The following is a 15,709-nucleotide window of genomic DNA, read 5'->3' as shown; positions in this document are numbered from 1 at the left end:
TTTGAGTGGTGGGAACCTAATGCATCTTAAACCAGGTCTCTTTCAGACCCTGTTAAGGCTTGGCAGACAACTGCACACTCTCCCTGCTTACATCCCTTGCAAGAATTTAGGATGTTATCTCCTTTCATAAATCCCTTGTCCAATGATTTTTCCAGGTCCTGCAAAGGAGAACCCCTATGAAGATATCAGAGCACTGCCCTTACCCTTGTGGAAGGTCCCATCTGTCTGGAAGCTACCGCCCCCCCGGAGCACCAGCAGGGCTCCCAAGGTAGGGTGAGGGGATTAAATTGTCACGTCGTGTAAATTGTCACAGAGAGTCATCCTCTCAAGGGCCCTGTTTTGTGCTTTCCCCGGCCCCCCATTCCCCACTGCTATGTTACTGGTTTTCCTTATGTTTTATTGTTTGTTATTAATGTAAATGATAATGAACAGCCATGGCAGTGGCAGTTGATTCAGCTGCTAAGGAGGAAAAGAATAGGAACAAGAGCGTGTTGATGAGATGATTGAGTGTGTGGGGTGGGGATGGGATGGAGAGCTTGGTAGAGCAGGAGGCTGCAGGAAGTTTATAATTTGTAATGTGACTGTTTTGACTCTGAGCTTGGACCAAAACTTAATCCCATGCTTTACCATCTCTTCTGATTCTGTTTTCTAGCCTCCCCCAAAACCTCCCTTCCTCAGTCGCAAGACTCTTGAGCTAAAGTCCTCCCAGACAAGTTTCCAAGGGAAAATGGTGAAAGACACAACCCTGCCTGTCACACTGACGGAGTGGAAGCTGTTCCGAGCAGTAGAGGCTGCTAACAAGAGAAAGAACTTGCCCTGGGTGAGATTTAAGCATGAAACATTACTTCTTGCATGGCATTTCAAACCCTTGTTGCTTGGTCTAGCACATTCTAAAGTGCTTTGTAAGTGGTCACAGAACTGTGTGTCTGGCAGGAATGATGGTTAGCACTGCTGTACGTGTGGGCAAGTGACCCTGCTCAAACCATTTCCCTTCCAAGTAGCAGGGCGGGTGTTCAGGGATCAAAAAAACAGAGTGCCAGTTCTAGTTGGGACAGTGGTGATTTTGCTGGCCAAGACTCTGCAAACGGAGTACTAGGTGTTGGCCTGGAGATCAGTGCTGTGTGAATACTAGCTCTTCCTTGTGTGTTGTCATTTAAGCCTTGTTCCCAATGCTTCCATGAAGTAAGTGTAATAATGTTGATTTTGTGCTGAATGCAGTACAGGAATGCAAGGAAGCTCTCTGTGAGCGAAAGGGTCAGCTCTGTAGAACTGTGTGTACGTGCCCCTTGCTCCTGATGACTTCTCAGACTGACCCTTATGCTCTGGCTGCAGGTACCGAGTTGTTGTATGGCTGACAGCGTGGGGCTGCTGGGGGGAGCTGGCCAGGCCCTGGGTGACCTGGCATGTCAGCTTGGAGTTCTTAACTTGCTATCAGGAACATACACTTGCAGCTGTTTCATAGCCTAGAGGTGAAGAGCAGCTTTTAGGGATAAGTGTATTTCATGAAGTCTTCGTACAGTTCTCCCCTCTGCTGCCTGTGGCTGCTCCTGCCTCTGTGCAAAGGCAGATATGCTTTCGAGGCCAGAGTAGTGAGAAAGGCTTTTAATCCACCTTCATGACAGAGGATTCCGTTGTAATTCTCATTTGATGCCTTGGGAAACTTTCTAGATACTAGTATTGGTTACCTCATGTCTTGGTGTTAAAATGCAGCATGTGCTCTAGGACAGCTGCAGCTATGACTGTAGTGTCACTTTGTGTGTGGCACTCAAATTCCAGTTGTGGTAGTGGCAACAACTTACTTTTGCCATGGTAAAATCATTTGACTTCTGCAGATCGTTGTTTCTTGTGGAAATTGGGTATATTTGCTGAGAGGCAGAGTTGGACAGCTGCAAAATACTTTTCAAGCATTAAGTACTTTAGAGTAACAAGCAACTTCGCTATGTGTTCTTAAACAAACTGTAGGTCTGGGAAATCAAGAAGGAGATGGCAAGATTGTAAAAAATGCTGTGATGGAGAGTATCTTTCATTTGGAAATGGAAAAGAAAACATTCTCCAAAAGCAAACCTATTCCAAAAATCTGTTAACAATTTACATGCAGGGACCACACTTTTCTCTTTTCGCTCACAAGGAATTGAGCCAAGATTGCTTGGGAGATTGAGAAAAGGATTGGAGTCTAAAAAGAAAAAACTTACTTATTGCTTAAGAAGCACATAGCTGCCTTAAACACACCCAATATCTTTCACTGCACAAAAAGCAGAACAGAAATGGAAATCCTCTAGATAAGGCTGGATGGTAGAGGGGAAAGAAGGCAGACATTGCCGAAGAAGCGCCGCTTTCTGCTGTGGGTTGTTTTCTTCCTTGCAGCCTCATGCTAATGCAGGGAATGGGGAGAAATCGATCGGAAAAGGAGAAGAGCCTAAGCCTAGTTTGCTGAGTTAGGGATAAAGGTTTGAGCTGAAAAACAGGTTCTCTTGCTGAGTATCTTCCTTTTTATGCAGTATTTGTGGTGACAAATAGCTGGGCCCCACCCTCCAACATTCAGTGGGAGCATTTAATGAATTCTTAGCTTGAGACAAGAATCAACTTGACCTGCTCACTGCATTTAGCGTAAATCAGTCTTCACAATGAAGCAATAGCCGCCTTTGACATGCAGAATCAAGCAGCCACCCTCAGCATTGCACACCTGGCAGCTGAGGGGGGACTCCAGAGACCTGTGATGGGAGTAACAGAATGCATTAAGATTTTGCTATTAAGGCTGTTGTGACCAGTGTAAGGAAGGTTAACAGCGTGGCTTGGAGTGTCTGAATGGTGACCCGTCTTTCATGTCTGTAGCTTAGTCTGCATTAGGTTATGGTTGTTTCCAAATTTTTTCTTCCAGGGGACCAGGTCTGTGGTGTCCCTGCAGCGTAGACCTGTTATTCTGTCCCACTGTCTTTCTTCACCTATGCAAAATTAAAGTACATAATCCTTTCATTTTAGCAAACTACTCTGGGACAAGGACTGTGCTTAGAGCAGCTTTGTTCTGTGCCAACATGGTGCTTTGGAGAACCTACTCGAGCTGTCTGACATCCAACTACAGAAGCAAACGTAAAAAACCAAACCAACCAGCCAAACAAACAACCCCCAAGCCCCCAGCTACACTGAGAGAGCTCTGCTTTTTCTGGGCTTGGAAAGAAGTGGGATGCTTGAGAGCATGCAGAGTTCAGGGTCCTTTGTGGTGGAGTGTTAATAAGGTATTCTTGCAAGTGCCTTTGCAGTTGGCGTCTCTAATAGAAAATGCGGTTCTGATGCCAGGCACTTTGCTGCTTCTGCTATCTGTTTGGTAAGCAAAGTATGATAACTTCCAGAATGCTTGTACAGTTTGGTGTCAGCTTTGAGTTGTGCTAACAGTAGTCTCTCTCATAACAGAATTCCGTGCTCATTCATTATGCAGTGAGCTGTGCTAGAAGTACTGAAGCAAGCAGTCTCTGAGTCGCTGGCAGGACTTGAGGGCGTTTCCCAAGTGCTGTGGTGCCTGATGGCGGCTGTTGGGCTGCAGTCCTGTTGGCACCTGGATCTTTTTCTGCACTCCCACATTAACCTCTGCTTCTGCTCTGGATTTCAGCTGGTACTAAAAATACAGGAGATCTTTGATTCTAAGCGTGGAAAGAAGAGGGTGAAATTGCTCAGTCCTGCTGGGAGAGAAGCACCTCCAGTGAAAGGTATAGAGGTCTCCAGCAGCATTCCCTTTGCTATAAACCTCTTGAGTGGCACAGTTCCTGCATGTCCTGGGGTCCCGCTCGCAGGCCAGGCACCACCGCCTCCTGCAGCTTGTGCTGGGCCCACTCAACAGTGCTAAACCCCATGTCTTGCAGCTGGAATTATTGAGCTATCAGCACCACTAGGATTGGGAACACTTGCCTAACCCAAGTTCAACACTGTCACAAATGGGAGATTCCACTGTGATTCCTGGAGAGCTGGGCTACTGCTTCAAAGCGCTTTTTCAAAAAAGCAGAACAAACCCAAAAATTCCCCACAAAACCACTTGGCACGAGAACTACCTCTGACTACTCCACTCATTGCTTTTGTGCCTCTAAAGTGATATTCTCATGTTCGTATGATTTTGTAGCCATGGTATAGTCTTTATAGTATATTTTGTTCAGCAACTCTGTTCACTTTTATAGCAGCATCTAATAACTACCTGGTTTGTGTTCTTTGCCTGTGTTCAGCTGACCTACAAGTGATTTACTGGAAACAGTGACTTGATATCAGCTCTGCTTTTTGTGGAGCTGATATCATTTGCCAGTACCAGCTCTTCTTTGCTGATGCTTTGAGCAGGAGAGGTGGGCAGCCCTGTGTGAAGTTGGTCTGATGAGTCTAAAGTTCTCTCTCTTTCCCAACTTTGGGTGTTGCCCATCTTCCTTCTGCATGGCTAATAAGTGAAAATTATGTGTGTTTCAGGTGAAACCAGTGGGAATGAAAGTGATACGGAAAATCAGCCAAAAAGTGAGTGACTCACAGGGGCTGGTCCTGTCCCCATAGCACTACACATTTGGCTAATGCTCGAATGGGATAAGCACACTGATTAGTTGTGGCTTCTGCCAAGACAGAGAAGGGAACATCTAAGAGGCAGCGTGGCCAAGGCTGGGAGCTCTTGCTGTGACAAATCAACCTCTACTTCTGCCACTTCTCCTGAGCCTTTGAGGTTTAATGCCATTAATCTGCCAGTCGCTAGAAGTAGATTCATTTTTGGGTTGATAGAGTCACAGTATAAGATATGTCCTGCGGGAGATTGTCCCTGGATCACCTTTGCTGCTAAATCACAGTATCACAGAGTGGTAGGGGTTGGAAGGGACTAGTTATTTTCCCCCTACTTCCTTCCCTTGGTTCTGTTTTATACATATAATGTTGTGAAATACCCTTTCCTCTGGGGAGAAATCACTTGGTTATTTGTCTGGTTCCACAGTCCTGAGTTTGATCGTGGGCCCAGACTACAGACTTGAAATACCTGCTTAGTTTTAGCTGGTGTGGGGTGGGAAGGACCAACGAGATCTTAGTTTCTGTTCTGGTAAGGTTTGAATGTGGAATGGCAATGGTTGGCCAGCAGCCCTGGTGAGAGACTGCCATGTCTCTAAGCAAGCATCGAGCAAAAAAGACCAATCGAATTGTTTGAGACATTTCATTCCTTGGAGGGGAGCGTACAGAGGCCTTAACTTGGAGTAGATAGTGAAGATCCACTTTTTTATGTTAAGGAAAGTACTGGAGAGTGAAGAGTCTCTGCAGAAATAGTGATTGAGTCACTGCCTGATTGAAAAGTTGTTTCCAAAGTGTCCGGAATGTGTCATGGTGCCTGGGCCACAGGAATTTCTTACATCAGAGTGCTGTGCCTGTGCTTGTGAGTCCGTACTGCCTGTCAGGTCGTCCCAGCCTGGTGGTTTCTTGGCCAGGAAAGTGGCTCTGCCTCTCTCAAACGCCCGTGCTGCATTAGGGAGAAGCTGCCCGAGGCCTGGCAATTACCGAACTGGTGGAGCTACACTGCTTCTCACTGCCGGGCTCCCCTCACTGTTACTGCAGCGCGGCGCTCTGAGGTGTTGTTATGGTTTGAGAGACCCATAACAATTTGTTGTCTTTTAGACAATCATTCTATCACCCGATGACCCCTCCCCACCTGGGAAAGGGAAATCGGGAAAAACAAAGAAACCCAGGAGCTGAAGTATAAACAGATTTAATAGAATAAGATTGGACAACTAACATTAACAGCACTAAAGAACTGATATTGATCCCGACACCAATACAGAATATGCAAAGATTATACTCAGCCAATTATATCAGTAGGAAGCTGTGCACTCCCCGCAGGGGACAGCAAATGTTAGACACTGCGAGTGCTACGGCTTCAGGAGGAAAGGAAGGGCTCAGGGGTCCGGCACCAGGGCACGAAGTTCTTGGGATGGCAGCCATCAAGGGAGAAAGAGTCAACTTTGCAGCAAACTTCCTAATTTATAATGTGTGACATTGATGGTATGAAATAATCCTGTTGGCAGCTTGGGTCAAGTGCCCGGGTCTTGCTCCTCCTCATCCCTGCACCTGGTGAGCTCGGAAACACTGAGACCTTGTGACCCACACACCATAGCTGGCTGTAAAGTAAATATTTTCACAAATTCGGACACTGGAGTCTTCTAAAAGTGCAGTTTTCCCAAGCATTAGAAGAGAAATTAGTCCTGTGTCTCTCAAACCAGGACAAGTGTCGCGGATGAAAATATTTGACACGGTTATGATTTAGCAGCAATTCAAAATTTATTAATGATTTGAGGCAGATCAAGAGGTTAAACTTTAGCAGCACTTAATCATTAACCAGTTTAAAGGTTTACAAGGTGATTTAACAAAATAATTGAACAGCTACTTAATTACAAATTTGAAAATGACAAGATTCACACTAACTTACTATAGGGTATTCAGATCAATATATTGGTATAAACACCAAAACATATAAACACGTACCATTCAAGGAGCTGCACGCACACAACCCGAGTCTTTAACTGTGAGGATCGAGGTTGCTGTGCCGTGGGAGACTCCAGTGAGCCGATGGGTGCCCCTTTTCTAAAACCAATATAATTGTTTATGAACACAAAAACATATAAACACACAGATAAGGAGACAGAAGATATTTGGATCCAGTAAAATATATGAACATCCACACTTGTCAAAGCTGATGTGTATATTAGAAACACATAGATAGATAGATGATGAAAGAGGGGCAGCCTATAGTTAAAATTCTGGAGTTTAAATACAAAGTGTTGGCATTCCTCAGCAGGCGATAATGGAGACTGGAGAAGGTCGACTCGCCCTGGCCCTGTCACCCTCGAGGTGTTGGGCTGAGCATCCCGGCTCGGGGGAGATGCAGCCACAGCTCGCTGCAGTCCAGGACCGCTCAAAGGGTCTCGCTGGAGTCGCAATTTATGGGGTCTGAGATAACTGACTTTTGCCAGGCACTTTTCCAGTCCAGCCCAACTCAGGCAGTGGGATATTCTCGTACATGCCACCAGTTGCGCAGGCCCAGAACTTGCTAGATCTCGTGGTTCTGGTATTGCACTCCATCTTTGGGCCACGATCCAGGTACTGTCGGGGGTGACTGATTATCCACTGTTTCCAAGTGACAGGGGAGGCGGGAACCAGCTGCGCTCAGGGGTTGCCACAGGATTCTGGTCCCTTGCCCTTCGCGTTCTTCCCTGTTTTATGTCGGGTTGTTACGTGGCCCTGGTGGGGGGAAATTGTGAGTGGCCTAAGGGGGTGGGCGGCTGCACCCCCACAGATGTGGGGAAGGCATGTCCATGTCAGGAGCACGCTCACTGTCGGGCGAGAGGGATTTGCAGAGCTGCTGCGGGGCAGCGCTGTCCTGTCCCAAACGGCTCTGTGCTGGAGGAGCTGACGGGGGGCGGGGGGGGCACGTCCCGCAGGGCGCAGCAGTGATTAGGCAAATGCACCCATCTCTTCCCCCTTCTCAAGGAGGTGACAAGTCCTCTTCTGTGACCTGTAGGTGTGTGGCAGTGACAGCCACAGGCCGGTTTGGGGTTTGTTCCTTTCTTCAGGCCGACATGGGTGCCTGCTGCAGGTGCAGCCAGCCTCCAAGAGGAACCCGCACTACCAGACTCTGGAGAGGGATTTGATAGAGCTTCAGGAGCAGCGGCTGTTTGAGCTCTTTGTGGTGGTGTCGCTGCACAAGAAGGTGTCTGAGATGACTTACACACCACAGATCATACAGCAGTTTCCCAGCAAGGTAAGAGCTGTGTGGAAACCTGCCCATAACACGCACTCGGCAGCTGTTCATTTCCTCTCGCAGCGTCTGTCCCTTACTAAACTCCGTACTGGTAAGGCTGGCCCACTGGTTAGCATACAGGCATGGAATATGAAGCACCTTGCTCTGTTACAGACTAATGTATAGCCCTATCTCTTGGTGATGACTTTACTGTCTTTTTTTGGAACTAGGAAGGCTCCTGCTCTAATTCTAATTGCCTGGAAATACAGTAAAGCCATACGGTACTGCAGTACGCTGCTGATGCAGCCTGCGGGAGAGGAGAGGGAGTGCAGCGCTCTGTTCACGAGGTGGGCATGACCTCATCCTGGTAGTCTGTGACTTATAAACAAGGAGTGAAGCAATTTGACTGATGGTGCACAGGAACTAGAATCACAGGGCTTTTACACTTATTTATACTTCCCTGGGAAAAAAATTTAAAATGGCAAAGCCATGTGTACTAGCCCCCAGAAAGCTGAGGAGAACTGTGGAAGTTAAAGTACCTTAGCTAGAACAAGCCATTTGAAATAAGCTTTCTTTCTGTCTGTTCAGCTGAAATTGATGGCAAGGCCGGTGTGTGACTCCGAATTATGACTCGGTGTACACAGTAGTTACTGTGAAGCTGAGAGGATGGAGCCTTGATGCTTGCTTCACTGGTTCCAGATTGAAGTTAATATTCAGTTGTCACCATCTAGGCTTGTACCTGCTGCCTTCCCCCCCCAAATAAATCAGAACAAAACAAGTAATTCTATCTGTGCTATTGGGAATACACCAGAGATTATTAAGTAATCTGCATGTCATCCAAATAGAAAAGATGTCAGATTCATTAAGGGAGGTTATGTGGGACTCCAGCAGGATCCATAGTGTCCAGCTGCATAAGGGATTTGTATGCAAATAACTCTGGTGTCTTAAATGTGTAAATGTTTTGGATTCACAAAATGACTAAGTGTCTGCAGCCAGAAAGAGTGCACAGTCTTAATTTAGTGGGTAAAACTGAACACACATAAATAATATCTGCTAAAAGTGCAAACTTCAGGGTGTTAGGAGGAAGAAAGGAATGTAACCAGATTTAGCTTTTCCCTGGTGCAACCTCTCAATCTGTTCATCGCCTTTGGGAAGGGCACTGTATTGTTCTTTTCCTGCTGCCCGAGCAATCAGACCCAGCTGTACCATGTGGCTCTTTACTGGCTTTTATAAATGCACTAACAAAACAAATTATTTTCTCAGTGTTTATTTATCCTCTGCTCAAATGTAAGTGTTTTGGTGAGTGACTTTATACAGGACAATTTATCGTGTTGGGATTTTGCAGGAAACATTGCCCAGCAATTATGGAGGTGTTCTGATTACAGATTTGTCTCCCTTCTAAAAATAGCCTTGCTTCCAAGTAATCTGCTTGTCACCCTCTTCTTTGGGCTGCAGGCCCAAGGACATCAAAGCTGTTGTACTACTGTTACTCTGTGAAAATGCTGTACTGTTTTCTTAACGGTTCCTTCATGCTGTCACAGCCTGGGACACTGGAATAACCCAGATCACTGACTGAGAGTACAGTGTCTAAAATCAGTGTTATGCAATAAACTTTCCTCTTCTCAGTCACATTTCCTACTTAAATGTGATCTCTCTTATTTGAACTCTAACCATTCTATGAAAACCTTCCTTTTGCCCCAGTTTTGAGCATGGAAAGTTGTCCTGTAGTCTTTGAGGGATTTGACTTAAGCCCACACATGGTAACTGGAACATGTGATTCCCATAGACTCTTTCACAATTGAGTTATGAGTGATCTGCACATCACAGGCTGAGCACATTCATGTTCCTCTTAGGGTCTTCACATCTCCTAGGAATAGAACTGAGGCAAGCTGACACAACCATCATTTGGGGGGTCAGTTCTAGCTTCATTCTCCAATAAACTTGGCCAAGCTTGTAAATTCTTGCTCAGTTCTTAGCAAGACCAGCTGGGTGATTTTACAAAGGTCCAATCACCAGGAAAGATGCAGGAGGGAACTGGGAATCTGCTGTAGTCAGAATATGCTCACCTACACTTGTGCATTAGCTGTCGGATGGTTCAACATTGGGTAGAATCAGGAAGATACTGCTTTCCATTGTTTTAAATGCTGCAGCTGTGTGCCAGCCACACTTCAGTGACTTCAAATGCATGTGTTACCCCTCCAGCCTGAACATCCCTTCAGACAGTCAAAGGATACTGAAGAGAGGCTAAAGGTCATTCCCAAGTTCTGCTTTCCAGATCCCAAAGACTGGTTTCCTGCATCAGACCTTAAAAGGTAAAGACTTGTTTTTGAATGCTCATGCCTGGAACAGGCAGTGCTGAAAGCTGAGGTGTTGTCAAACCAGGACAGGTATGTGCCAGTTTCCTGGACCAGAGGAACTGCAGCCAGAGCAAGGAAAAACGGGGAAGGCTGAATCCCTAACCCCTATGATAGGGGAAGGTGAGATATGGAGGTAGACTCAGAAGTGCTGCTTCTGCCTGAGCACCGTCTTTCCTATAAGAAGGAAGTTTGTAATGTCTGTTCCAGGCCAGCTCCCCGGACTGGCAAGTGCTTCTGTTGCTCCTTGGCAGAATACAGAAGCAGCTGGGAAGGAAGAGAGCTGTCGTAGCTCAATGAGAGTCTGCGGGCTTTGGGTTTTTACACTGAATAGAGCCTGAAGTAGCTTGCTGATCACAGCAGGGGGTCTTCAGCATGACCAGAAAGAGAACCACTTCTAGTTTGTGTGCTTTGTTTGTCAGTCTCTTCTCTAAACTGCACGGTGAATTTAACCCCGACTATTCTTTGGTTCCCCAGTGAAACATTTTCTTTTGTGTTGACGGGTGAGGATGGCAGCCGATGGTTTGGGTACTGCAAGAAGCTCTTGGTAAGCGTCTGTGTGTTGGGTGGAGTGTAAAGAACACACTGACAAATACACAGTCAAGTGCAGGATGTGAATCAGCAGTAATTTCCCATGTGGGTTATGTAGCGCTTGTGCTGCTGCTGGGGTTACCAGCGCTTTAAATGCAAAAGGGAAGGAGCGTGATGGTGTCCAGCAATACAGTGAAATGGGCTCTGGGTGTGAAAAACAGCTCCTGGAACTGGTTGTTCCTCAGGAATCCTTTAAGTCAGAAGCGTAGAGGGAACTACAGCAGAAGGAATCCTGTGAATCAGGTGCAGTGCAGGTGCTAGGTTCTTTACTGCATCTCTGTTCTCAGCATAACTGTTCCTGTTGCCTTTCAGCCGGAGGGGAAAGGGAAGCGCCTTCCTGAAGTGTACTGCATCGTCAGCCGCCTGGGCTGCTTCAACCTCTTCTCCAAGGTGAAGTGGAGAGGGTCCGTTACTTCCTATCGGACTGAGTCTTTGACAACCTGCAAGCTCCAGAAAGTAACTGGATGCTTCTGTGCAGTCTAGAACTGCTTAGTGATTGCAACTCATCCCAGGAGAGCGGTGCTTCCTTGCTGCCTTTGCTTTGGCGAGGCAAATAAAATGATACCGGTGCTGAGACTTGTCAGTTGATGCACAGATTACTATTCCTTCAGCAAATTATTGTCAGGAAGTGGCTTCTAATACCTGATATAACTGATGGTGCCCCTTCACCTTCTTCTTCCATCACTTGGGAATGGAAAATCAGTTCGGGGGGAGGGTGGAAGAGGAGATCTCAACTTGTTTCTCCTAACACCATGAGGAATAGATAAAGAGGTAAAGACTGGGGAAAGCTACTGCGGGTAAAGGGCAGCTGTTGCAGAAGAACACAGGGGCAAGCTTATGATGAAAGCTGATTTCTAATCATTGGGAGCAGAGAGTTTCTAAACGGTGTTTCAGAAAGATTGCTTGGGGAGGAGGATGGGATGTTGCTCTTCTTACTCCTTTAACTAGTTGTGAGAATTTGGTTACCATATACAAGGCATCCTTGCAGTAGCAGGAGACTGAATTTGAGAATGGAGAGTTGTACTCACTGGTCTCTATTCCCATTTGATTGTTCAGACTTTTGGGAGGGGCTTTCACAGGGGAGAGGGCTGTGAGTCTGTTGGAGTCTTCACGCGTAGCTGTGGCAGGGGACACTGGGAGAGGCTCATGTCTCTTCTGGCTCACCAGCAGGCATTGAACCAACATCCAACATATTTTCTTGCAGATTTTAGATGAAGTGGAGAAGAGGCGAGAGATGTCCCCGGCCCTAGTGCACCCGTTTATGCGTAGTGTAATGGAGGCGCCTTTCCCTGCTCCTGGACGCACCATCGCTGTGAGGAGTTTCCTGCCAGGAGCGGGAAATGAGGTAACAGAGATCAGGGCTGACCTTCCGCTGCCGGTGGTGTCCCTGGGGCAGAGCGGCGCTTTGCAAACTGCACTGTAGAGCGATGCCGCCTGTAAATAATTGGTCTGAAGATAATGTCCTAACATCCGAAGGGAGGCTGCTGCAGAAACCGGCTTCCTGTTGAGTCACCTACTGCAGAGGCGATTCCCTGCTTTTTAAGGAAGAGCTGCTGGGGCATCCTCTGCAACGTCCTGCACCAACTGCCCAGGCCATGGGGTTCCCCTTGTGAGGAGCCGCTGGGACTGGGCTGCGGCCGCTGCCCTTGCCAGCCTGACCTGGCGTCCCCCTGGCAGCGCTCTGCGTCTCTGCTTGCCTCTCAGGTGGTGGAACTCTGCCGTCCGTTGGACTCTCGACTGGAACACGTTGACTTTGAATGCCTGTTCAAGTGTCTAAGTGTCTCTCACACGATTCGGGTCTTTGCCTCTCTCCTGCTGGAAAGGAGGGTGATCTTTGTTGCTGACAACTTAAGGTAAAGATGAGTCTGAGTGACTAGTTCTTTCTGAGGGATACTATTTTTTTCTTCCACGTTTGGGCGTGTTTCACGTGCAAGCTTGTCTTAACTTTTTGTAAATAGTTACATTTAAAAGCTTTTTGCAGACTTCCCACACAACATGTGCATGCTTAGAATTTGGAGTATGCTATTTACCCATGAGAAGATAAGGGAATGTTTCCTGTACCTCTGTAGTCTGGGGTGATGCTATTCCTAGCTCCCCATAACTGACTTTAAAAGTAGATGCATGGGGCTTCTGCTGATGTGTAAACAATCTACGTGAATTAAGTTTTCTCTGAGCATTTCTAACCTGTTTCTGTAGCTGAGTACAGAACAAGACATTGACAATCCACTCTGTGCTTCTCTTACCTTTCTAGCACTCTGTCTAAATGTGGCCATGCCGCAGTTGCAACGCTTTATCCCTTCACTTGGCAACACACCTACATACCAGTCCTGCCAGCTTCTATGATTGATATTGTGTGCTCTCCGACCCCATTCTTAATTGGCATTCTCTCCTGCTCGTTACCACAGCTCCAGGACCTGCCCATAGAAGAGGTGAGAATTGGGTGAAGCACAGTGGAGGGACAATGTCAGTGGTATGAGGTTAACCTCTGTGGAATAATCTCTGTGGATTCTGTCTAAATATAAACTCTCAAACTTTTCTGAGACAGTTGGTGAACTTGCCAGATACATGTCAGGGTGTTCCATTGTTATCAAAGATAAGTAATACTCACTGTTCTTATAGACAGGCTGGAGTTATGCAAAACTTGTGTTTCGTGTGTGACATCCCCTGCCACTGAGGACATTTAAAAAAAAAAAAAAAAACCAAAACAAAGTGTTTTTTTCTGTATAGCAACAATACCTGGTTATAAGAGTCAGTGTGTTTTTTACATCTTTCCCCAGGTTCTGATCGTTGATCTTTGTGCTGACAAGTTCTTGCAAGAGGTGAGTGAAATACCAGTACCAATCACTCATGGTTATATGCCGGGAAAATGAAAGGAAAGGAAAACAAGAAATCAGCAAAAGCTATTATTCATATGTAGACTCCAGTGGCTGAAGAAGTATCTTGTATTCCTTTTTGATCAATAGAGAAGGGAACAGTCGTACAAATCCTTCCTGCAAGATTGAGGTGGCATGAGGTACAGAGCTCTGCAAAGCCAAAGGTGCTGCTTATCTGAGCTGGATTTAAAAACAGATACTTAGTTGGTTCATTATGTGTCGTGGACCACTAAGATTCTTTGCTGCTTTCTGGCGGTCTTTCTGTGTACTGTTTCTCTAAAGGGCTTTCTCCTCTCTCATCCAGCTGGCATATGTTTGTTGGTTTTTTGTTTTTTTTTTTTTTTTTTTTTTCCTAGTGATAGTCTAGGAGACAAATTACCACAGCTCACCTGTGGTTCTCTGGTGAACTTTACCTAAAGTGCTTCTACATCACCAGACAAGTAGCTATAAACGTACTGGAGAATTACCAGTTCAGGAGGATATTTGCATCTCCTTTTCTTTGCCTTACTGTTCTGTTTTGCATTGCAGCCTGCAACTGGAGAAAGGTATTAAAGGATTGGGTTTTTTTAACCATAATGTCGAGACTTGTCATATTTTCTCAAACGACTTTTGTTGTTCTTGTGTGTTTTATCACTGGTGTAATACACCTGAGTCTGTGTTGTGGATATAGCACCCATTGTTCTGTGCTGGCCAGTTGTGTGTGCGACTCTAATAGTACACAGTTGGAGGGTGCTGAGCAAACGTTTTTCGTTTCTGTGGCTGCAAGACAAATGTATTGTCTCCACCAAGATATACTGTATCACGGTGTAACTTCCCCCTAACTGTTTTAGGCATGTTACGAGTGTTCCTCATCTGTTCACAATGAAAAGGTTCTACTGATGATAGATACAACACAAAAATATTTTCATGGTCATTTTTCTCTTTAGGTGTCAGATGAAGATGAGATCCTGCCTCATAAACTCCAGGCTGCGCTTGTACAAATCTTGGAAGAACGAAGTGAAATCCTGTCACACGAGCAGAGTGACATACAAGGTACTTCTATGGAAAACGGTTTTCACATTAGCAAATCTCTACAGCCCCTATGTAGTTGATATAAAAATGAACGAATGGAAATAAACATTAGGAAATTACATTTTAGAAAGCTCTTTTCCTGTGATCTTACTGAGAACATCTTTCTTGTGAATATGTTAGAAAGAAGTTTGGTGGCATAACAATTTTTCCTCTTTTCACAATCAGTATGTGTAGAGCTCTATTTTGCCTTGGGGCATGTGCATCAGTTCCCATGCTTTGAGTTTTCTTTGATTTTTCATAAGTTGCAGAGAGAACATCTTTCTTAAACAGAGAACATAGCAAGTTTCTGTATTTTAGAGGGTAATCTGGTGGATCATTTTCAATGTTTTAGAATGGAATCTGTCTCAGCTGCAGCAGAAAGTTGACATGGGAGGAAATCTTAATATTAAAGCTGTGGCTTCTTTGATATCGAACACTCATCTGAAATTTCATAGTCTGAGACAGCCAGCCTAAAAACTAAATGCTGCTCCTCTTTTAGAAGAGGAATGGCAAAAGTGATGAATGTAGAGGGAAATTTCTCCCGTTGTCCTCTTCGCAGGTGACATGCCTCTTAACTCCCTGGTCTCTGAAGCTTTTGTGCAGTTCTTTGTGGAGATCGTTGGACACTACTCCCTGCACATGAATGTCACGGAAAAAGGGGAGCGGGTGTTTCAGCGGGAGCTGTTCCGTAAATCTCATGTGTCACGCAATGTGCGTCATTTTTTGCACTTCTTCATGGAAACGCAGATGTTTGCAGGGTTCATACAGGATCGAGAGCTAAGTAAGAACATGGTCAAAGGTGAGGTTTGATCTTACTTTCTTGTTTTACAAACTCCCTTTCAAAGTATAATGTTATGTGACTGACTCTTTAGAAGACTTTTGTTCTGGCAAGTTATCCTGTTGGCATTTTGGTGTATGGAAGAGCTCCGTGCCCTTCCAATTACTCAACAGAATTCATCTTATGAAGCAAAGAATTTTTGCATCTCTCTCCTTTCTGGGCTTGATCCTGCCGCTTACCTTACATGCACGATTCCCTTTTTGTAACCTCCTTGTTCATGATATAAGATGCCACGTGCTAAACCATGGAGTAGCTCCTCTAGGTGAGTGAT

General features: G+C 45.7%; 1 protein-coding gene across 2 annotated transcripts in view; it reads left to right on the top strand.

Annotated features, from left to right (window-relative positions):
* DENND2C (DENN domain containing 2C) overlaps positions 1–15,709 on the top strand; it is a 28,074-nt gene that overhangs the window by 11,864 nt on the left and 501 nt on the right. For both annotated transcript variants that reach the window (XM_082494422.1, XM_082494421.1), the window contains exons 4-17: positions 156–268; positions 653–820; positions 3,605–3,701; positions 4,441–4,485; positions 7,566–7,753; positions 9,935–10,044; positions 10,564–10,633; positions 10,990–11,067; positions 11,882–12,022; positions 12,382–12,530; positions 12,929–13,106; positions 13,455–13,496; positions 14,477–14,582; positions 15,160–15,399. In XM_082494422.1, coding sequence (XP_082350548.1) covers positions 156–268; positions 653–820; positions 3,605–3,701; positions 4,441–4,485; positions 7,566–7,753; positions 9,935–10,044; positions 10,564–10,633; positions 10,990–11,067; positions 11,882–12,022; positions 12,382–12,530; positions 12,929–13,106; positions 13,455–13,496; positions 14,477–14,582; positions 15,160–15,399 — 1,725 coding nt within the window. The remainder of the gene's footprint in view (positions 1–155; positions 269–652; positions 821–3,604; positions 3,702–4,440; positions 4,486–7,565; positions 7,754–9,934; positions 10,045–10,563; positions 10,634–10,989; positions 11,068–11,881; positions 12,023–12,381; positions 12,531–12,928; positions 13,107–13,454; positions 13,497–14,476; positions 14,583–15,159; positions 15,400–15,709) is intronic.

This window comes from Vanellus vanellus (assembly GCF_965231255.1).
Source record: "Vanellus vanellus genome assembly, chromosome: 23".
NCBI classification, from domain to species: Eukaryota; Metazoa; Chordata; class Aves; order Charadriiformes; family Charadriidae; genus Vanellus; species Vanellus vanellus.
The sequence above is the reverse complement of the archived record's forward strand: the minus strand, read 5'-3'. Positions and strand labels throughout refer to the sequence as shown.